Below are 24,901 nucleotides of genomic sequence, written 5' to 3' on the forward strand. Positions count from 1 at the left end.
CTGAGGACATGGATTGCTAGATGGCCGCTAGCACATCCGCAATATCCAGTCCCCATAGCTATGCGTGTTTATTGTGTAAAAAAACGATTTGATACATATGCAAATGAACCTGAGAAGAGTCCTGTTCCTGAGATGAGTCAGGGACAGGACTCATCTCAGGTTAATTTGCATATGTATCAAATCGTTTTTTTTACACAATAAAAGCACACAGAACTATGGGGACTGGGTGTTGCGGATGTGCTAGCGGCCATCTTGCAACCCATGTCCTTACCTGGTTCTACCTGTATTACCTGGTTCTCTAAAAGTTGTAGAGGACCTGTCACCACTGCTATCATGTCAGTTTTAATACGTAATTGTTTTCCACATTAAATGATCATTCTGGATCATTTATTCTTATGACTCTATGTTGTGCCATTCCTCTCTTGTTGTTACTAGAAGATTATGAATGAATTGCCCACTGGGTTTCACTTGTTGACATTATCCAATCAGTCCTGCTAGTGTCAGACTGTGCAGGGTCACACCAACACCAAGCTAGCAATTCATTATAAACCTCTAGTGGGAATAATAGAGGAATGAAAACATAGAGATATATGAAAAGATATGTCAGAGCAACTGGATTTTTTTCTCTTGAAAATATTTTGCTAGTTATCCGACTGGCTTTCTGGAATAGAATGGTTCGGATGAGAAATCTCCAGCATTAAATACTGGTGACTCATGCTTCAGTCATGGAGGTAATATGTTGATTGCATTTGCGTGACTAAATCCTATTAGGTGTGATTAAACTGCCTTGGGAGAGGTGTTAGAACAGGATTGTAAGTGGCAGACAATTGCCCTTACTTATTACTATTGATGTACCATGATCTGGATAAATGAGAACCTTCACAGGCAGGGTAAAGAATATTACTGATAACGATGTATTCAAACTATTTCAAAATTATAAAGTTACAATCTGCTCATATAAGTGTAAAGTGTTGGTGAATTCACAATTATAGAATTACAGAAAATTATTGCTGTCCGAGACTGTTAATGTTTTTAAGAATTTTATATAGTTAGCCATAAAATAACACTGAACCTTTTATTTCACAGGTTGGACACAAGTGGAGAGATATGGAGTGAGCACCAAAACGATAAATTGATGGATGCCCAGGACAACATAGAGTCTGCCTCCCCAGCAGCTACCACACTTATGATTAATGGGATTAGAGGAAATGGTAAGATTATTTGTGATTTGTAAAGGATGTATGGGAAACTGCATTTATAAGTAAAATATACAAAGCTTCTGCTGTGGAAAGTTTACTCACATCTACAATCTTTGATAGGTAAAACTTAAAGGGGTTCTGCACTTTGTTTAAACTGATGATCTATCCTCTGGATAGATCATCAGAATCTGATCGGCGGGGTCCGACACCCGGGACCCCCGCCGATCAGCTGTTTGAGAAGGCAGCGGCGCTCCAGCAGCACCGCGGCCTTCTCACTGTTTACCGCTGGCCCAGTGATGTCACGACTAGTATCAACTTGCCTGGGCGCGGCTAAGCTCCATTCAAGTGAACAGAGCTTAGCCCCGTCCAGGCAAGTTGATACTAGTCGTGACGTCACTGGGCCAGCGGTAAACAGTGAGAAGGCCGCGGTGCTGCTGGAGCGCCGCTGCCTTCTCAAACAGCTGATTGGCGGGGGTCCTGGGTGTCGGACCCCCGCCGATCAGATTCTGATGATCTATCCAGAGGATAGATCATCAGTTTAAACAAAGGGCAGAACCCCTTTAAAGGGGTTGTCCAGCTTATTACAAGTGATGGCTTATCCTCAGGATTGGCCATTACTATCTGATCAGAGGGTGTCCGAGAACCTTGCTGATCAGCTGTTCTGCAGTAGTTCCTATGCAGGGAAATGAATATGCATTGGGTTTGGGGTGGCACCAACACTACACTGGATCCCCCTGTTACCGTCAAGGTGTCACCACTTGTTGCTGCTCTCTGGAAGGGATGGTAAGGCGTGGTGCACCCAAATGGGGAATAAGTCCAGAGAGTCAGGGTCTGCAGTAAACCAGGGTGCTTCTTTACTTGAGGAATTCAGGTGCAAAACAATACAAGCAAGGCGTAGGGCTGGCTTCTCCAGTCTCCTCCCTGGCAGAAGAAAGCTTTCATACTGAGGAAAAGCCTGAGCTAGCATTCCAAAGTTACCAGCTTCTCATTATTAGCTAGAGAGTGCCAAAAGTCTCTCAGTGTTCATGAACTCTTCCCACAGTGTCTTGCAAACTCTCTAGCTAATATTGAGCAGAATATATATATCGCAACATACATATACAACGCAGTTACAAAGTATTAAACAACAGAAGTCAATGCAAGTTAACCCTTTAAAGTGAAATAAAGTAAGGAGTTGATGACTTTGTATAGGGGAAACGGGCAAATGTCCACAAATGTCCTGACCTCAAAGTACCCCTGCTCCAGGGAGCAGCGCTGCAGTAACCAGCACCATGGACGGGCTGTGTAGTTCCTGCGCTGACTTTCTGCACTACATCTACATTGAAATAGCTGATCAGCAGGCCGGCTGAGTTGATAATGATGGCCTATCCTGAGGATAAGCCATGAGTTGTAAAAAGCTGGACAACTCCTTTAATGAGAGGTTTTTTTACAAGGTGGTTTCACACACAGCAGTTTAAAAATAAAAAAAATAAAAGCTGCAGTTTTTGTGGCAGTTTTTCATGACATTTTCTTTAGCCAAAGCCAAAAGTGGATTCAAAAAGAATGAGAAGTAAAGGAAGAACTTAAACTTCTCCTGCTTTACACAAGCTCTGGGTGTAATACTGTACAGGGTAAATTTATCAAAACTGGCTTAGATGCCCATTGCAACCAAACAGATAATTTTTCCAAAAGCGCTCTGCAGTGCTGGTCAGTTCGCAGTGTTCGCCAGCGAAAACATGCGGGCTGCCATCTTGACTCACAAGTCTGGCGAATCAAATGCGGTCACCGGGAGCAGGCAGTTCCGAGAACAGCCCGATGAAGCCCCCTGGCGGCTGTTCTTGGAACTGCCTGCTCCCGGTGACCGCATTTGATTTCAGACTGGCTCCCGGCACCGGCACAGGTAAGGGCTTACCTGTGCATCACCAGACTTGTGAGTCAAGATGGCAGCCCGCATGTTTTCGCTGGCGAACACCGCGAACTGACCAGCACTGCAGAGCGCTTTTGGAAAAATTATCTGTTTGGTTGCAATGGGCATCTAAGCCAGTTTTGATAAATTTACCCTGTACAGTATTACACCCAGAGCTTGTGTAAAGCAGGAGAAGTTTAAGTTCTTCCTTTACTTCTCATTCTGTAACGGTCACGTCCACACACACACAGGGGGAAGGGTAGTGACCACTGCGCTCCACCCTCACCCCTGGCCCTGCCTACTTGCCTCACGAGTCCTGATGACAGGGGACAACTGGACGGCAGTCCCTAACTTAGGATATGTGCAGGGAAGACAGACAAGACAAAATACGGAACATGAACGGACCGGGTCAGAACCAAGAGAGCTACGCAGTACAAAGGATTAAGCAAAGAATGGTCAGGAGAAGCCGGGGTCAAATACCAGGAGAGTAGCGAAGTACAAGAGGAGTCCTAAGAGAGTAGTCAGGTGGGAGCCGAGGTCACAATACCAGGATGTATGCCCAGTACAGGAGGAGCAGGCAGAGGATGGTCAGGGAACAGGATCAGGTAAATATTCAGTAGTCCAACAAATAGCCAGAACCTAGAAATTAACAGGCAACCTGTAGCCAGCAGGCTGCCTGTATTTATAGTGGGGAGTGAGGGTCATGTGACGTGGCCAGCGTCACATGACCGACAGACCAACCAGTCGAGCACCGAGTGATCAGCTCGGCGCTCAAGGCAGACTTAGGAGCAGGGAGCCACCCAGCTAGTAAAGCCGCCCTGGGAATGAGGTCAAACACAGATCCTCATTCCCAAAGCTAAGCAACAGGTCTGCAGGCGATGGGGGACCGAGTGCACCTTCGGAACCCCGTGACACATGCGAACTGACCATCACTGGCGCTCTGAAAAATGAAAGGTGTAATCTGATTGGTTGCTTTCGTTTTCACACTATTGTTCCATCTGCACTATTCCTATTGGCTTATAGTTCTGGCTGTCTTCAACACTCTTCCCCTATCCCACTGTGCCTATTTAATTATTAGTGATAGGTTTTTCGCCACCTGGATTCTGTGATTAGTTGGGATGCGGCAAACCCTTCAGATGATGCAGTATGAGCTCCTAAAAGCGCCGTATGCAGTGGTCCATGTGCCATTGCCACAGTGCTCCTAAAGACACTTATTCATGGCAAAGCATGATGAGGGGCACAGGCAGATTTGTTTTTAATTGAAACCTGTGTTCTCTGAATGTTATGAATTGGGGATGCAAACCAGATGCACCCTAATGCTGCTTTCAGATGGGCGATGTCTGTCCATGTACCATCTACAGTTTAGAACAGACAGCAGCTGGGCTGAAAACTGACAATTGAAAGGGTATACAGTATTCTAATAGGCATTTTGTTGCACGGACAGAAAATTATAGTATGTTCTATCCTTGATTTTCCCTCATCCTAATGAATTGGTCTTCAGGAAAAATGCACTGTACACAAACAGCATCCATGTGCAGTCCGTTTAAAAACTTGTGTTTCTGGACAAGCACAGACAAGTTTTTCTATCACTCATCAAAAAGGGGTCTAAGATTACAGTGTGAATAAGTGACATAACCAGTAAAAAAAAATTGGGTATGATTTTCAATTTGGTAGTATTAATAGCATGTCTGACTTTGGCTCAAAAAACTGCAGTGGCATTTTTACAAAGAACGCTGTGGGTGAAGTCACCCATAAACTTTAATCCTGCTGAGACCATGTGAATAGTATATGTGCTGGTGTGAAAAGTCTTCATTATTATTACACTTAGACGCCATTAATTCTAGGGTGCTGTACATGTGATAAAAGTATACATACAGTAATTGAAAGTTTGGATGGTGGGAGACAGTCTTATGTGTTGGGCTAGTAGGTTCCAGACCGTCAGGCAGACAGGAAGACAGACGCAATCTCACCGGAAGCATGTCACCAAGCGAAGACGTGTCTCTCATTCTCCCAGGTGGTCTCCTGCCCTCTGGCGGTACATTGCTCACCCCTCACTGGCCACAAGGGGCGGAGTGTCGCTCCCGGAGGGCGGAGCTAGTAAAGATTCACGCTTTACGCGCGCGTCACTCTGTGAGATCCACTCCAGATCTTGGTACTGCTGGGAGACGGGATACTGTCATTCCCAGCGCTGACGCTGGTAAGTGGTCCTGGGACGCCGGAACCCCTAGCGTCAGCTGTTGCCAGGGAACCTCTGTTGTCATGTCTCCTGACTTGGACATGTGGTGGGAGGTTCCTTCCTCTGCACACTCTCAGCCCTCACCTGTGCTTCCCTGGTCTGAGGGTGGAGATTGGGTGTGACCTCAGCAGTGTCTGGTGATCTGTGGAGGGATATTTAAACCTGGTCTTTTCCCTTTACTCACTGCTGATTATTCATTTACTTCCTTGTTCAGAATCTGAAGCTATCTGGTGAGTGGTTTCTCTGGTTATTGACTCTGGCTTTGGTTTTGGTTGTCTTCTGGTTCTCGTTCCCTAGCTTACGTTTAATGACCATTCTCGTGTTTCCCTATTGACCATTACATTGTGTCACGGTATTTACTTTGGGGTTTTGCCCAACTACGGCCGGTGGGCCCAGTCGCCCTGCTATTTGACACCTGGGAAGGGCTCTGCCAACATCCCCCTTCCTTCTGGAGGTGGGTGAAGCGTAACCCTCAAGGGTGTTCAGAAAGTGACGGCTTGCACAAAGTGTGTCTGGTACGCCATGTTTGCTGGCCGTTAGTTTTGCTTTATTGTTACATTAGCATTACACAGACTATGGAGAAATCTTGGAGACAGATATGTGAGAAGCAAAAGAGAGGACACCAAAGAAGGAGGTCTTGGAAGGATCTAAGATTGTGTGTGGGGAGGTAGGAGATTAGGTCAGAGATGGAGTAGGCATATAGATGGCCTTGTATGTTGTCAGTTGAACTTGGGCAATGGGTAGCCAGTGATGGGAATGGCAAAGGGGAGAAAGAAAAAGGGAGAAACAGATAGATGGATTGACTAGAGAGCATAGTTAAGGATGAGGTTAGATGAGAGGCCGCAGAGAATGATGTTACAGTAGTCTAGGAGGGAAATGTTGAGGGCATGCACTAGCCTTTTTGTTAACTCAGGGTTGAGGGAAGAGTGGATACGTGATATGTTTATAAATTTGAGACAATTACACAATGTTATTTGACATGAACAACATCATACATGTTTTCCAAAGATATGTACATGTACTTATATAAACCCCCCTTTCTCTAGCTAAGGCTACTTTCACACTAGCGTTTTGGCTTTCCGTTTGTGAGATCCGTTCAGGGCTCTCACAAGCGGTCCAAAACGGATCAGTTTTGCCCTAATGCATTCTGAATGGAAAATGATCTGCTCAGAATGCATCAGTTTGCCTCCGATCAGTCTCCATTCAGCTCTGGAGGCGGACACCAAAACGCTGCCTGCAGCGTTTTGCTGTCCGCTTGACGAAACTGAGCCAAACGGCTCCATCCTGGCACACAGTGCAAGTCAATGGGGACGGATCCGTCTCCCATTGACTTTCAAAGGAGTTCATGACGGATCCGTCTTGGCTATGTTACAGATAATACAAACTGATCCATTTATGACGGATGCATGCGGTTGTATTATTGTAACGGATCCGTTTTTGCAGATCCATGACGGATCCTCCCAAAACACGAGTGTGAAAGTAGCCTTAATCAAATACCAACTATAATTTTAATAGAAAATGTATAATTAATTTAGATATTAAAAAAAGGGAAATGGGATGCAGATAAAATTTTTAAGAACATGCCCACACATAAGCAATGTCACTATGTGTGTTTGTATACATATGTCAAATAATTATTGATCAAATCTATATTGAAATATAATTAGTTTAAATACCTAGGGGTCCCTTCTCTGCAGTGTTGAGGTCATTAACAGTCGCTAAGAGTCATTCACTTGAATGGCTGTTAACGATCGTTAATAGCTTTTGCATTTTAGTGACTGCATCCTACTGTGTATTGATGTTTATATACTGTACATTTATACATTGAACAGCTTGATGAACAAAACAGCTAAAACTTTGTATCTTTCTCCCCTCTGCAGAGCCACATGATCCTGTGGATGACGTGAAGTCCTTTGATGCTGCAGATGCTCCTGTCACATTTCCAGCCTTAAATCAGAAAGAAATCCATGCCTGTCACAGAGCATTGCCACCCATCATTTCCAAAGAGCCTTGCTTGCTGGGTCCTTCTTCCCCACTACATTTGTCAGATACAGGAGAACATGTTAGCAGTGACCCATCATCTCAGGCCATATCCTTGACAACCTGTGTCACCAAAGGTCTCAATTCTTGGTCTTTGCCCAGTGACAGTGAAAAAACACCTTTCACCATTATGGAACCTGGGACGATGTCAACCTTGACCGAGGACTGCTTGATGCAGCAAAGTCGGACTTGTTTGGGTTGTTTTATAGAAACAAAGGATGGAGTAGACCCAGAACCTGGTGTCAGTTTGAAAATGGGAGATATAAGTAGAGACTATGACACATGTCCAGTTTCTGACATGGGGATTCACTGCATGAGTACAACTGACAGTCTAAAATATGGTGATCAACTGCTTTCTGACCAGCTTTTAAGCTTCCCTGTTCATAAATCACAAGAATCTGATAAAAGGGACCATGACAAATCTGACAGTGATTCAGAGGACCCCACTCAAAAGAACTATTATGATGGTTTATTACTGGACAAATGCAATGGAGATGAGGCACTCCTGGCTAACCCTAACCAAGAATGGGGTTACTTTGAGTCATTTATTAGTGAGAGTAAAATTGAACTACTTGACTTGTGCTCTAAAAATGAGCTATCTGTTAATTTGTTTTCAGAAGAAGATGTGGATAATTACATGTTTGATGATGATGATTCTACGCTTGGCAGTGATGTGTGCTCCTTGAAAATCAGGTATGAATCATTCCAGGACAATGTGAGAGAGAAGACAAATGCCCTACAAGAGGATGCTCAGTTTAATTTCTTCCCAAGTGTCTTCACTAACTGTCCCAAGAGAGAAAGTAAAGGGTCAAAAAAGAGGTTAGCTGACCCTTCTCAATTCAAACTGGAAGAGGGTGGGATATGGGAAGATGATGATGAAGAAGAGGAAGAAGAAGAGGTTGAAGGTGTAAAATCAGGCTTAAATAAGACCTGTGGAAATATGGATGTGGTACAGTACATAAGCACCAAAAGAAGTCATTTTCTGGATTCTGTTAACTCAGCTGAAGACTCGGGCGAGTACAGTGATGATAGCTCATGCAGTGAATCTTCATATGATGTTCTAGGAGATATCAAGGACTGTACAAGATACCTATCACGTGAACACTCTCATTCACTCATTCAACCAAATTATGGTCTGAGGGTGAAAAGGAAAGTCAGGTACAGTGATGACTACCTGTATGACATGGATTCACTAGAGAATGAAAAGGTTGTTGAGAAGAAGGAAGGAGCACCAGATGGACCCAAAGAAGAAGATGATGATGACTGGTGCCCTAAGAAACGTCGGAAAGTTTGTAGGAAGGAGCCACCTGTAATCATCAAGTACATCATAATTAATAGGTTCAAAGGAGAGAAGCACATGTTGATAAAGCTTGGAAAGCTTGATGCAAATGAGACAACAGTGACTTTGAGTAATGATCAGATGGGAAAATACCAAAAGCTTGCTCCACTTAAAGAGTACTGGGAAGAAAAAAGGAGAAACTTTTCTGCCATGAGTGCACAGAGAAGTCTTATTGGAGGTAAGAATGCTATTCCACCAAGGAAGAGAAAAGGACATCTAGCAAATCGACACAGGTTACAGAGGATACAAACTATAGAGCAACCAGTCATGCTATCTTCTTTTGACCACAGGCAGGGATGCAGTAGCAAAGATGAGGCTAGCCTTAATGAATTGCATTCTATAACTCTGAAAACACCAAGCTGCGTGAATGGATTACGCTTAAGTGACATAGCAGAAGTTGCCCCTGTAAAATGCAGATCTTTAGAAAGGGAATTAAAATGTGCTGATCGGAAAGTGATAAGAAGAATAAAATTTAAAAGTGAAGCCAGATTGAAATGCAAACAGCTGAAGCTAGAGCAGATCAGTGAAGTTAGTGCTGCAGATGCAACTGAAAACTGTCCTGCCATTGAGAACCAGGAATCAGCAGTTCTCTTGAAAGAGGAAGCCAGTCACAGTGCATCAGACAGTTCCCATCCATCTCAGTGCCATGCTGATAACGAAGCTAAAAATTCTCCATTTCTGCAAGCCACCTGCTCCCCCGACAAGCCATTACCATCTGCTCAAATCACTACCAATGTACCAGTTATCCCTGGAGGGTATCTACAGACTTTGTTAGATGCATCAGATTCATCTAGTGGCACTGGTATAACATACTTTGCCCCTCATCCCTTGGGGCAGCACTCAGTTAACATCATGCAGACAGAAAAACAGTTCAGTTCCCTTCAACTTGCACAGAGCTGTGTGCTTTCTCCCCCTTCAGAGTCTGAGCTGCAGCAGTCACCCCATCACTTAGATATAGAGCAGAGCTTCCCAGACATGTGGCATGGCAAGCCCCCTAGCAGTCAGGCTGAGTTCATATCTAACCTTAGGGAAGTGTCCATCATATCGGGAGATTTTGTCGGTTCTGCTGCTGTATCAGATACAGACATAACAGCCTCTGGATATAGTCAAGTTCAACTGAACAGCAGCAAACAGCTGTACCACAAAACATATCTGCAAGAAGACCAGATTCAGCAGGATGACTCTTATCAGCCCTGTCATTATAACAATGGAGATGGGCATTTTGTTTTGCAGAGAGGCATGCTTAGTACAGACAATGGGAGGCTTATTAGTTTTGACTCAGTGGGCTCATTGTCAGTTAGTTCTAGTAATTACAGCTCTTTAAGCATGAAATCTTGTGAAAAGGATGGAGAAGATGAAATAAGTGATGATTTCTTAGCTCATTGCAGCCCCAAACTTGTGATTCAGCAGAGCATTGATGAAATTACCCCGCTGAAGGAATCTACTGACCTTCTGGACATCTCCAACTTCACCCCTGACAAATTCCGCCACTCATCCCTATCAGAGATGTCACCACCAGATACCCCTAACCTCTCCCCTCAAATTACAGTCACAGATGCAAAGTCAGTAGGGAACATAAAGGCTTTTCAAAATGGTACCCAGGTAGTGCTTAATGGACCAGAGAAGTCTAAGTGGAACTGTGCTGTTCTTCCTCCACAGGAGCAGACCAATAGTGGCTTTGCACTAAACAACCATCAGTTTCAGTTTCATATGTTTAATGATGAAGATTCTGTCAATGTTCTGGAGAAAGGTCCATGTTTGCCAGCATTTGACGAGTCTGCTGTTCCTGTCCATGCCAATGGCAAAGCCTCAAAATCAAAAAGGAAACTGTCCACTAGCAAAAACCCAGGTGCCAACCAAAGTTCTCCAAAAAGTAGCAAGAAGAAAACCACAAAAGCCTGCAAAGGGACAGATAAAACACAAACAAACACTCCTCGACAAACTTCCCCTAAAACACCCAAGAAAGGAAAAAATGCCAACAGTGAAAAATCCCAAAGTGCAGGCTACCGATCAGGTCTATTGAATAATGCAAGCCCTACAAAACAGGCTTTAACTGACTGCATGCAGCTTTATGAGCCTGGCTCTTCCAAGACAGGGAAGCACATAGCTGGGGTCAATGAATGGATGCTGGATAAAGGTAACAAGGCTCCTTGGCCTGAACCAAAGGTAGGGAATGGAAACAATCTCCTTGATGATGATCAGAGAGAATTTGAGGAGCCTTCAAACATTCTTTCCAATATTGCATCTGGAATGGCTGATGTTCAGAGGTTCATGATGGCATCAATGGAGCCTTTTTACAACCCTGTGGGGCCCAGTGACATCCCAGATATACTACTGTCTCCTGAGTCAAACAGCCTAAAATTGAAAACATTGAAAATTTTGGCTGGGACGCCACAAGATTTCAAGAAAAAAGTAAATGGCAGCACAGTGGGAGGCTCCAAGAAGTCAACCAACAAGGGCTCAGGTAAGAACAATGCTAAGTTTGGAGTTTTTGATCCAAGCTGTACATTAGGTTATGGATCCAATCTTCATGCAGCCTTCTTTGATAAGAACTTTGGAAACCTCAGTATTTTAACCAATAATGTACCAACACACAAAAAGTTGTATCGTCATAAATCAACATCTAAGTCTCTGCGAGATGAAAACTGTAAAGGGAAAAGAATAGACCAAGCACACAAGGACCCCTTGGTCACATCTGCATTTGAAAAACTGAGGTAATGTTGCACCAAAAGCTCCAAAGCTCATCTTTTTCTTTTCTTCACATTTGCTACGCCTGCTGGTCCTTGTTTATTTCTCTTTTAAAACCAATTTTTAAAAAGCCTAAAGCTGCATGATAGTCATTGCCTTGCAAATAAAGAAGAGGCTGCGCATGACAAATGCTAACAAGCTACCTAAAATCACTGGTTCCCGACTTGGCTGGGTTTTACAAAGACTAAAGGCTAACAAAACTTCTATTTTCTGCTATTTGGCTTTATTTACATTTTGTGCTTCTTTGTTTCTAACACAAAGATTTACTTTCCTTTTTTCTCTCAAAAACCTTGTAAAAATACACAAAAAAGGTACAAAAAAGGAAAATTATGCATTGCAACGCCACAATGTGGAGTCTTTAGGATTTGTGGTCCCATGATGTGTTCTTCAGCTCCCCCTGCTGCACATTCACAAGATCTGCATTGGAGATTCAAAATGCGTTAAACTCTTTATTGTCCACCTACTGTAACGAGCTGACACCAAGCATTTTCCTCTGCAGTAATTCGAGAATACATTCAAAACAGAAGAAAAAAAACATTTTCAATAAAGAAAAATTGACTTTCCTTTTTTTTTCTAGATGAAAAAAATTACATGGATGTTTATGTTTTGTTTCTTTGGAAAAAATATATGCCTTGTGGTTTGTTGATCTGTTAAGTGCTGAAATCCAGGGTTTACATTGTGATGACTTGTTTGAAGGGCAGCTTAATCTGGTATTCTCTGTGAAAGACTGTTTAAAGTCATACTGTTGTACAGTAGTTAATGCACTATTACAACCCACACAAGAAATGAAATTGTGCCAAACTCTGATCTGTGACTGTACATATTTTATTAAATATATATATATATAATATATATATACATATAGACACAAATATATATTACTGCATTTCATCTGTGGGTATTCTCAGTCTGGATCTGAGCCTTTTGCTTTACTGCAAACATTCCAAAATACATATATTAAGTCACCTGACAATGAAAGCACCTGAGAAACCTAAAGTGACCATTATGCGGGGATATACTGGTTCATTGACGTGAACATAGTGAATATAGTGCCATATTATCTTACCTCATATCATAGTCTGATTGCTAGGTACATTTGAGGAAATATCAGTTAGATATCATCTCTGAACTCACAGAAGACCAAGGGTGACAAAGAATCTTAATCCCTTGTCTTCATCTCATTCTTAAACATTTCAGCACTGAAGTGCAGAGCAATATGCTGCAGGACCCCATTATTTGAAAGAATGGGGACATAGCTAAGTACTGCACAGACTTTGATTCCTAATGCCAGTATTTTATATAAAGCAATGCTTCCTAAAAGCAACTACTGTAAATCTCTTAGTATAAAGCCTTTCCTATAGAAGAAAATGAAAAGAAAGGTTTCCTGCCTCTAGACAGGTTTGTCTTTCTAGACTGAGCCAATGACTGACATACTTATATACATGCAGAAAGTCCTTCTCACTTTCTCCCCAGAGAAGAGAAATCAACAGCCTTTCCTACTGAACAATCATATAGCGAGTCTATATCAGCAGAAAAAGAAATATGCGTTTATAAGAAATTGTTGTTTTATGTTTGCTTAATGTTAATTTATTGCTCACTTTTATGTCATTGCATGTTTGACCATGCCATTTTATGAAGGGATTTTACCCAATATTATGAGATATATATATATATATATATATATATATATATATATATATATATGAAATTGTGATGTTGGTTATACAGCTGCATGTCTTGTAAAACAATTCGGGATCTATACGCGGTTTACACAAGATATGCACATTGTACATATCACGTTTAAATGAATGCAATTTCTAGCACAAAAGCCACAATACTCAACCTATACATGATAACACAGAACAGTTCAGAACGTTCTGTTGTCGAGGAGATTTCATATGTCAATTGATTTCCTGTCAGCAATTTAATGACATGTAGCAGATATTTACATAAAATACACAGTAGTAGCCCTTGTCTCCTACAAGTCATGTAAATCAATAGTAATGAATGTATAATCTGACCACGACATGAATATTCCTATGCAGATTTAGCATTTACTCCTAAGGAAGAGCTCCCACAATGTTTTTTTAATAAAAGACCTCGTTCTTTTATATATTTTATTCATTTACTGAGCCATCAGCAATTGACGTTACAAGACATCTCCAAGGCTTCATGCACTCAGCCATGTCCAATTTTAGGTTCGCAGACAACAGAACCAGAATATACAGATACCTTCAGTGTACGGTCCGTATTTTTCTCACACTCATCAGAGACTACAAATGTGCATGGCCCCATTACTAGATAAGTGTGCTATCCTCAAAAAATGCAAATAGTACACAGATGAATAATACGGCCTTGTGCATGAAGCCTAAGAGGAGATACCTCCATATACTTCTGTGTTTCACCACTGTCATTGGGACAGATCTTCTTGCATATTGATGTCCCCATCCTAAAGCCTACTATTTCACTAGAATGAGGAAATTGATATGGATGGATCTTTTGGTCCCTGTGATGTTGAACCAAGGCAGAAAAGCTCTTCTCACAGTTGATCTATAATGTCAGTTGCTCATAGCTTCTCAATGTAAATTTTTTCCCCACTTAAAGCATACCATAGGCACCCGTATGTAGTGCTTGTGGGAGATTTCCTTTAGACTAATCAATATTCTGAACCATGTTTTGTGGCAGCAATTTTTGGGGTAATTGGGAAAGAAAAGACATGTCAATATTATACATTCATTTCTGGTACTTCTTGTACAAGTTCAATCTTGAAAGGGAATCCTTCATTAGGTTCATGCTGCCCCAACCACATAGGGTTATGTTTTACTCTGAAATCTTGTAGCATTTTAGAGGAAAATATTAAAACCAAGCCAGGCAGAGTCCAGGTAAGGAGGTCCACTGGGTGTCTTCTTCGCCCCCTGGTCAAGTCTCCTTGTTTAGGTATGAAGTTGCAGTGTGGATTCATCTTTCCATTACTGGATACCTCTTCCTGTGCCTGGCTCGTTGTTTAAAACTATGATTTCTCCGAAGCTGGACACAACTATTCACAACCCTTATGGCCATTTTTAATACTCAGCATTTCTAGGATTCAGAGTTCCACCACACATAAATGTATTTCAACATTAGCCCAATCACTAAAATATAACTGAGTTTCCCATCAGATAGAAGACCATGGTGTAGTCATATGTGACCCTGTTTTTCTTTTCTGTAAGACAGATTGACACAGTGGACCATAAGAATAGACAGGCATAACCTTACACAGGCTGTCTAGACCTGCGCCAGATTTATCACATGGGCTCAGGTTGGAGGATACATCTGGTGCAGGGATAGACACTTTTCTCTGACTCTGTACCAAGTATTGGTTGGCTTATTTAGAGACAGCTTTTTATGACAGAATTGTGGTGCAATTTTGTCGTAAAATGGCACATCTTACACCCTGCCCCTTTCCTGTGAAGCTCTGCCCCTTTTAGGTAAGCTCCAACTCTTGTCAAGCATGTCTGAAAGTTTTTAGACAGATTGTTTGCACACACACACACATTAGTAAATCTGGGCCAGAGTTCTCTGAATCATGTATAGGCATATGACCATGAAAGACTTACTATGAGGGCTCCTGCACACAGCAGAGTTGGACAGAGCAGTCATTTAGGCTTTACCTTCACACACCTCTAACTTTATACTGATGCATACAGAGTTTCCCTTCTGTCTAATTCAGTATGTACTGAAAGAAAATCAGAGCATATTCCCTCGGATGATGTATTGCAGAGGTATCCTCCCTGGAAGTTTGTGTCTAGGGGAGAATATCTCCATCATATGATACCATACAACTTATATGGCAGCACATGGAGTACCTACAGCTCCTTAATTTGGAGACGCAGAGACTTCGTGTGCCTCTGTACATGTTGTGTGCATGAGGCCCAAGTGTCTAAGAAATTGTTTTTGAGCCACGTGAAAAATGCAGCTGTCATTAGGATCGTTGATGCTTATGAAATAAAATCCCGTAGTCAGTCATATCCTGAATGCATACATTTTTTAAAACTCTCCGAAGGTGCCACAGTGAGTATGACTCTATGGGTAAACTCTAGCACCATTTGAAAACCCTCAAAAAACATATGGAAAAAAAATATATATGCTGTTATCTTCCAATGCAATATATGTACCAGGGAATTTGTGCAATGTTAAAAAAATGTCCTCCGATGTACATCTACTGTACTCGGCAATGGTTTACATGGATGTTATCTGTATTGCTGGCTCCTAAGATGAGACGTTTATGTTCCCTTTAGATACATATATCTATTAACTGAAATATACCTTGATGGTGTTGTTTGCACCAGTGAGAGCTCGTGTAATGCACATCTGCACAGTGCCAATGTCAAGCATCTGGTGTAATTCCAGCTAGGTGTGGACTCTGGGTAAGCAGGGGTGCACCTTCAATAAGGGGACTGCCTCTGGGGACAAGTGAGGGAGGTGGCAGTGCCATGGAAGATGAGCACTTCCATTGTGGAAGTGCGCATCTCTTTATAGTCAACTGTATCACAGTATGCCTTTAACAGTAGGGCTGGAGGGGGGCACCCTTTTCAATTTTCGCCTCAGGCAGCAGAAAGGCTAGGTGCACCCCTCTGGGTAAGACAGGATATTTTGTAGACATAGAGGTATATAGCAGTATTTATCAGCAGATTTCTATGTAATCAATGTAGGAAGAACACATGGGGAAATATTTGTTTCACCTGAGATCCAAACCAAATGGGAGACATTTATTAAAACCAGTGATTTAAATGCCAGTCTTAATTTGTGGCCCTCTGGCGTCAGATGTACCGCAGCTATTACGAGGCGCTCTCCACAATTTTGGGGCTGTTCCTGTTCCAGAACTTAAATCTGTGCCAGCGAGGAGCTGGTATAGATTTCAGGTTTAATAGTGGCAAGTGTGGTGCAAAGCCCCAAAAAGTTTCAGATTTTTGCACCAAAATTTTTGACTTTTTGACACTAGAAAACTGGAGTACAGGGTTTAATAAATGTGCCCTTATAACCGTTTTTCCACTGCTCGGTACTGGCTGTAACTTACTCTACACGCCTGTACGTGCTTATGGTACTAGGTACTCTACTAGATATAGGACCCCTCAATGTAGTTGTCATCATAGCAAGGTAGTGTAGTGACAGTTCTCTAGGACCAAAAACTAGTCAGCAGGGTTTTCTTGTGACTTTCATGGTATTTCCTTGAAATATTGTCAGATGTGGTACCAGAAATGTACCAGATACCATCCAGAACTTATGCCTAGTGGAAAACTAAAATGGCCGCATAGAGCTGAGTACAGTCAACCCAGTGGAAAAGGGGATTATATGTCTACATATCATTGAAAATGCACTCTGACCTTTTATATCTGACATATATGCCTTGAAAAATATTGTATTGTGGACAATTTTATCTGCCTTTTTTAGTAGTCATTTATCAAACTGGTGTAAAGTAGAACTGGCTTAGTTGCCCATAGCAACCAATCAGATTCCACCTTTCATTTTCCAAATGAGCTGTTAAAAATGAAAGGTGGAATCTGATTGGTTGTTATGGGCAACTAAGCCAGTTCTACTTTGCACCAGTTTGATAAATGACCCCATTTGTGTATTTTGATAATGACCCTGTATTCGGACTGTTTAACCTCTATTCCCCATGCTCCATATCTTTGCTCACAGTTTGCAGGTGTAAAATAAAGGACACTGAAAAGGAGAGAGGTACTAGAGGCCGCTGCCAGGTTTGCACACGATGGTGTCAGTGTTTCCAGTGTTCTCTATAGAAATGGCAATAGTGACACCTATAGGTATAAAAGAGGGACTACAGTATTATAAGGCTAAATGAATCACGGATTACACATATCATGGCTGCGAGGTGTTTCTTTATATCTCTCATTCCTTTTGAATCTACTCCTTGCTTTATGATCGGCTGAATCAACGTTAATTCCCAATCATTGACCTGTGCAGTGATTAGTGAGGCTTATTTCACGTGAACGTTTTTTGTCTGGATGCGCTTCATTTTTACAATGGGTATATGCACATGAGCACTGCCTTTCACTGACTGTCCATTCAAGAAAAATTGCAGCATGTAACACAGGTCCACTCAAGTCAATGGGTCAGTGATAAAACACATAGTACATGACCAGCATCCGTGTGCAGTTTTTTGTTCACATGCATGAAAAACGCATCAAAACTGACGACATCTACATGAAAAAAAAAAACTGCAGGGAAAGGCTTCATGCACACGACCGTTTTTCCGGGTCCGCATCCGAGCCGCAGTTCGGGTGCGGACCCATTCACTTCAATGGGGCCACAAAAGATGCGGACAGCACTCCGTTCCGAGGCCCCTCCAAAAAAATATAGCATGTCCTATTCTTGTCCGTTTTGCGGAAAAGAATAGGCATTTCTACAATGGGCCGCCCTATCCATTCCGCTAATTGTGGAAGGCACACAGGCGGCTTCCGTTTTTTGTGGATCCGCGGTTTGCGGACAGCAAAAAACAGCACTGTCGTGTGCATGAGGCCAAAAAAGTCAGTTTTTCACTGAGGCTAAATACACACAATCAGGATTGCGTGCGGATTTTCTGCGCGGCTTTGCGTGCGGAAAATCCGCACCGTAGGTCATGTACCTTGTATTCTATGAGAATTTGAAATTCTCTTGCACACGATGCCGATTTTTTCCGTGCGGATTCTGACCTACAGTGCGGATTTTTAAATCCGCAGCATGTCAATTAATTTTATTTTTCCTGTCCAAATTTTCTCCATTCACTTCAATGGGGACATGAAAAACCTGCATGCCAATCCGCACCAATTGATGCGGATTTGCCGCACAGATTTCCCTGCGAACACCTGCAGATTTTAGTGTGGATTGTCCACACATAAATCCTGAACGAGTGCATTTAGCCTGACAGAACTCAGTTCTGAATCGCCCGTATGAAAGAGAACAGTTTTGGCTTGCGGGTCCCCAAGTAATCCGTCTCCATAAATGGAATACAGTAATTTACTAAAAATGACATGTCGGGAGTGGTGACAAGTCCTAAAGGGTTTTCTGGGACTTCGATATTGGTGACTTGTCCTCCGTACAATGTTGTGCAAGGGTCCTGTAGCTCAGCTTCCATTCAAGTGACTGAGAGTTGGGCTGTACAGTGTTACGGCTCATGCACACGACCATTGTCAGCTGGTGCCTGTATTGCGGCCCGCAAACGGCGGGTCTGCAATATACGGGCACCAGCATTTTATGTACCGCATCACGAATGCCGTCCCATTCACTTGAATGGTCCACAATCCAGAAGGTCGGTGCCTGTGCATTACGGACCTCACGGGCCCGGGCCCAGCTGGCACATGTTTGTGTGCATGAGCCCTTAGGAGCCTTCTGCTTCCTCTCAGTACACTGGATAGTTTCTGGCACCGTAGCTGCCTGGTGGGCATGCAGGGTGTCGGATCCCCACCGATCGGATATTGACCCTTTAAGTAAGAAGCTGTTAACTCTTTCTAATATGACTTGCAATAACGTTACCTAATTGCTGCATATGGTTTTTGCTTACATTGATGCAGTGCACCTTGCATAGTCAATGCCAGACATTTCATTTTAAGGTATATTCACACGCGCCAGATTTATTGCAGAGATTTCTGTGATTGCCCTGTTTATCTGAATGGGGCTTACACATATAGGGAACAGATTTTCAGTCACGGAAATTTCTGCAACAAATCGTGTGTATATACCTAGCATAAAAGTAATATAAAAAGTGAATCGTTTCACAGTCAATGATGATAGAATAAGCATGCGGCCTCATTTTTTATTTTTTTTAAGCAAAAATGCTGCAGCCATATGTTACTTTGAAGTCAATGAGAATTGAAAAGTCTACATGCCGTACACAGGCCCAGATTTACTAATCCTGTAGATGGAGTAAGCTTAGACAGGTTGTCTAGAGCTGCACCAGATTTATCACAGGGGCTCAGGCTGGATGACAAATCTGGTGCAAATTGGGACCCTTCTCGCTAGAATTGTGGTGCAAAATAATGCATCTTCTTCTTAGACCTGCCGCTTCCCACAAACCTTCCCCCTTCCTGCTTCCATTAGTGAGCAAGTCTGAAAAAAGTGTGGAAACCCTAGATGCGACAATCTGCTCCACTTTTTTGACAGAGTTTTGGCGCAGATAGATCAGTAAAACTGGGCCAGTGTACGCGAAGAGCTCTTAAAGGATAACTGTCATATTTTCACTTAAAATGAAATTTTTATATATGTTGTTGCTGCTTGTTTAATAGGATTCCGTCCATAGCAACCGCTCCTCACAAGACTTCTTTCATTACTATCTTCTCAAGATGGCCGCCGATGCCCTTACCCTGAGGCTAAGACCTCCCTCCCTAACTACCCAGAATTCATTCGGCTCATCTCGGGAACACGCAGCCTCACCCCAACCAATCGGCTTTCTCCAGACTTAAACACACCCTCTTCCTCCTGAGTAGTTCATTTCTATCACGAATATCGGCACTATCCTGGTCTGACGGGAGCGCGCACGCAGGGTTCGGGACTGCCCACTACTACGTCCTCCGTCTTCTGTATATAGAAGATAGGAGACAGAGGACATCTAGCAACGCTGTTAGCCGCACCACTGAAATGCCTGGGGGAGGAAAGAACAAGCTGGAATTACTAGGTAATTCAATACCTATACAAAAGTATTAATTAGGGAACTAAGGTAAACTTAGTCAGACCAATCCAATTACATTTAAAAAAATATGACAGTTATCCTTTAAAAGGAGAAATTGATGCAAATTTATCTAGTGAAACATTCCAGATAGTACTGGGGTCTTATACACTACGTAGTCCTTGGTTCCACTTTCAAATTTCAATGAGGAAGACAAAAAATATATTACGTTCATTTCAAATTTTCTGCGAATAACCTGTGAATATTTCTCCTCTTTTATTTTGGGAACTGAGTTTTGAGGACTGTAATTGTAAATTAGGATTTCAGATTATTTTTTTTTCATTTAAAGTTTTTTTTTTTTTTTGATATTGCTATTAATAAAGTGAGCTTCCCGTTTGTGATAGAACAGTGTCATTTACATATACAAGAGAAGAACTCAGAATGGCTACATACTGTATGCACATTATATTTCACTTGTACCTCTATCTGCTTACATATGTCCACCTACCTGCTGCTCTGTAGCATTAGGTCTAATGAACGCAACCATATTGACTCTATACAAGTTGTGAATTGTACAGAGATGTAACAGGGCACCTATGATAGTGTATATGGCCCTGCTGTACCTCTGTATGCCTCTGATTACATACAATACATTGTACATCTGATGTCGTATTAAAGGAGTTTTCCACCAGGCTCCTGATATTGATGACCTATCCTTAGGATAGGTCATTAATATCCAGTCGGTGAATATCTGACACCCAGCACCTCCACCGAACTGTTCCATATAGCCCAAACTAGCTCTTGAATGGAACCACAGCTCCGTTCAAAGTGGCCGTGCTGAGTTACTGCAGCCCATCTCACGCTGAAGTGAATGGAAGCAGAGCTGCAGTTACCTGGCATGGCCACTACACTTTAACAGAGCTGTACTTCCTGTTCCTGAGGATCCAGAGGCTGCGGGGAAAAGCTGATCGGTGGGGGTGCGGGGCTTTGGACTCCCACTGATCAGATATTAACGATCTATCCTGAGGATAGGTCACGAATATCAGGAGTCTGGAAACTCCCTTTAAAGAGGGAGCAATGCTCCCTAGGAGCAATGCGTCTAGAATAATCTGGAGACATAGGTCAGCGGCACACAGAATGCTTATGCCTCTATAGTATGAAGCCACACGGATTCTGTGTGCTGCCATGAGACTTGGTGCTCTGACATCTTTATAAGTCTATAGACTTACCAATACAATTTTGTGGGTAAAATGCTTTGACTACAGGAATACAATCCACGGACTCAACAAGCTTTGTTTTATGGGTCTCTCTAGTAAAATCTATATTACACGTCATGCACACTCAAGTACTGTATAAAAATGGAATAAAAAAGAGAAATCTTGTGTACGAAACAGATTTGAGCATCTGTATAACCAAAATTCAGATTTCTACATAGTCTTTTAGGACTGGAAGTACTAAATGCTGCATAAAGCTACAAGCACCTTAAAAGCTTATAAACACTGATGCCAATGTAAGGTACCAGGGGAGCCTAATCCAATCAGCAAAAATAGTGTCTGCATCTGAAACTTTAGATTTTCATATAAAGGTTGTGGCTTGGCTTTAAAGAGGTTCTCTGGGAATGATTTAAAATGGCCGCAAGCAGCCTGTCCTAGAATGTGAGCAGGACTGGTTACCTCCACTTACAGAGCTGGTTAGGGGGACACGATGCTGGGGCCTCACTACACTAGGCTCTGGCACTTGCATATACTACACATTGGTGAGTTTTCCTTTCAGGCTGCTCAGCCATGATGGCATATCGTAGGCAGAAACACAACATTCCCATCTATTGTACAGCAGTATTGTGTAGTGAGTTCCATTCACCCTCCTAGGCAGCTCTGAAAGTGGAGGCACCCAGTCCTGCCCACATTCTGGGACAGGTTGCTTGCACCCATTTTAAATAATTGTCAGAGAACCACTTTAATGGTGTCCGTTAGGGGTTCCTGTGTTTTTAACAGAATGAATAGTGCCGTAGACTGTGAAAGAAGACCTAATGGAGGCTCTGTATGCAGGATATTTAAAATAGATAAATGGAATTGGTTAATTTTATCTTAACAAAGACATTCTCAGGGTTGCATATTTGAGAGTCAATGTTAGGTGAGGGTCATTCCAATATACAAATGTATGAATTAGTGAATAATTTGGAATGTTCTGAAAATGTTTACTTCTACAAATTGTTCTGTTTGGATCATAAGAACCAATGCTTAGCTTTCTAGATTTACATCTATTCCAGTGGCTTGGTCGTTTCCTTAGAAATGAATGGAGAGAGTTGTGCACTTGTGCGGCCGCTTTTGCATTCATCCTCCACCTGGATGCAGTGGTCAGCAGCAGCCTCACCAGCTAAGATGGTGGTCATGAGACCCCTGTTGTTGAGATAGGTTGTGGTCCCCATAGGTGGGACCCCTTTATATCAGACATTTATGACATATCCTGTGAAATTGTCATAAATGCCTTAAATGGGAATACAGATAATCCTGATGTTCTCCAGGTGAATTCTCAAACTGCAACATTTGAGATAAATCATTAAATCACATCTGGATTGAGATTACAAGGCATTTTGTAGCAAATTGTACTAGGACTACAGACATAAATATCATTTATTCCTACCAAATGAGCCACATGACCTTTCACGGGCACCTTTAGTAACCACATATTTATTCTCATGTAAAAAACTGACTCAAATGTCAAAAATGCATGTCCATAATTTATACTTTACATGTCAACTTAGTTTCTTTTTTCATTTTGAGCTGGAAACCCCAATTGTTTCAGAAACTCATTGTTGTCCCCTATACAAATAAAATGCTATCGCCAGCAGTGTGACTTACCACAACTATTACAAACGTAACCCCAAAATCAAATATACACATACGTACCATAGAAACCTCTATGCCATATTCAGTATTCCATTGGCTTTCTCTAGCCTGCTTCAGTTGACTACAGAAATTTGAATGTATTCCCCCTCATTTTTGTTTTTCACCATTGCATGCACCTTTAAGAGTTGTTACTGTTATCGTTTAATCTGTGCAGTCCTGGAGAGGTTTGTACTACATTGTTTCTCACAACCTCCTAGCTAAAAAGTAATAAAAAAAATTAAAAATGTAAAAAAAAAAGTACATAAAATGAGGGGTTTCAAGGTGCTAAAGAGGATACTTGGTTTGCAGTATTCTCCTTCAGTATTACACAAACTAATGCAGGCCCCAGTATATGAATGTAACAACAGATCTTTTGTTTTAAATATGACCTTCTGCAATGTTAATGTTTTTTGGTTTGCCTTTCTTTTAGAATAAGCTTTATAAATATCTGTAGAATCAATCGAAGTATAATTCTTTAAGGGATCACTCGAAGACGCCTACAAAAAAAAAACTTGTATATTTTTAAGTGTGCCAATTTGTAATATATTTTGTAAGTGTATATTTTTCTTAGAGAAGTGCTGTGAAGTGTCTGTATGTGTGGGTATTCCTTTTCTGGCACCCTGGGGTGTCACTAAAAGGATGTATATTTAAAGGTTCCTGGTTTTAAAAACCAAAATACAAAGAAAAAAAGTAAATTTTGTTGGAAATTTTGTAATAAAACAAATATTGTGAAAGAGTGTAGTGATTTCGTGTAAAGATTCATTGAGAATTTTGTGAGCTCTTTGCTGTTTTATAGATTCCCTTGTAAATTATTCTTGTAATATTTGAGGTTTTGTTGTTCTTGTTGCAAAGTTTTTTCAATATTTGTGATTGATCCTGTATGGTGAAAATGTCACATTGTTAACATGCTGAGTTTTGGTATATTGTTTATGGAATAAATAAAAACAAACTGTTCTTAATTAGAAATTCTTGTTTCATTCTATTTTTCTTATTTTTGGGGAATTGGGTCAAACTTTTATATCCATTACCAGTCATCCAACCCTGTGCAATATCACTCAAAAAGCTCAGGACTAAGTGATGTGAATTGCTGTATATGAAATATACATTGAATTTCTCATGTGGTTTTACTTAAATATACGGTTTCTCTCACAGCATGATTTCGTGAAACAGCACTCTTCTAGCGGTAAACAATAATTCTGTATGGGGATGAGCACTGGCATTAGCGATCACTCCTTCCCATATTGTAGAGGAGATCGCTGCATGTAAATGCAGCTTTCTCCTCCATTGACAAATAAGTAATTATTAGAAAGGAAGTCTTCCTTTCCAACAATCGTCTTCTCCATCAGGCCATATAATGGGGCCTTTTATACTTTCATTTTATGATCTACTCCGGATTTTGGCTTCCAAAACTGTATCAGGAAACTTGACCTTGTGGCCCGTACCCTAACTAAACTCACAGGACCAGGCTGTGAGAAGACCAGCTACCGTTCCTCCACTTTGAATGCCACCAGACACAGAAACTTAGGCCTCTTTCACATGGGCGTCATATTTTTGGCCCGGATAAGATGCGGGTGCGTTGCGGGAAAATGCGCAATTTTTCAGCGCGAGTGCAAAACATTGTAATGTGTTTTGCACGCGCGTGAGAAAAATCGGCATGTTTGGTACCCAGACCCGAACCCGGACTTCGTCACAGAAGTTCGGGTTTCTGTTAGGTGTTGTGTAGATTGTATTATTTTCCCTTATAACATGGTTATAAGGGAAAATAATAGCATTCTTTAATACAGAATGCATAGTACAATAGGGCTGGAGGGGTTAAAAAAAAAAATGTAACTCACCTTAATCCACTTGCTCGCGCAGCCCAGCTTCTCTTCTGTCTTCTTCTTTGAGGAATAGGACCTTTGATGACGTCACTGCGCTCATCACAT

The 24,901-nt window shown here is 41.8% G+C and overlaps 1 protein-coding gene across 1 annotated transcript; it reads left to right on the plus strand.

The window, feature by feature from the left end:
- Positions 1 to 1,132: 1,132 nt before the first annotated feature.
- NEXMIF (neurite extension and migration factor) lies at positions 1,133 to 11,417 on the plus strand. Its single transcript, XM_040405548.1, has 2 exons — positions 1,133 to 1,211; positions 7,201 to 11,417. Exons 1-2 carry the CDS (start codon positions 1,136 to 1,138, stop codon positions 11,415 to 11,417), a joined length of 4,293 nt encoding a protein of 1,430 aa, XP_040261482.1. The 5' UTR covers positions 1,133 to 1,135.
- The last annotated feature ends 13,484 nt before the right edge of the window (positions 11,418 to 24,901 follow it).

The sequence above is a fragment of the Bufo bufo genome, chromosome 8, assembly GCF_905171765.1.
Source record: "Bufo bufo chromosome 8, aBufBuf1.1, whole genome shotgun sequence".
In the NCBI taxonomy this organism is placed as follows: Eukaryota; Metazoa; Chordata; class Amphibia; order Anura; family Bufonidae; genus Bufo; species Bufo bufo.

Bases quoted from the DNA above. Each gene is read 5' to 3' on its own strand.
- NEXMIF (XM_040405548.1), top strand. From the start codon at position 1,136: ATGGATGCCCAGGACAACATAGAGTCTGCCTCCCCAGCAGCTACCACA. The intron at 1,212-7,200 runs GTAAGATTATTT...TCCCCTCTGCAG, and splicing joins TAATGGGATTAGAGGAAATG to AGCCACATGATCCTGTGGAT.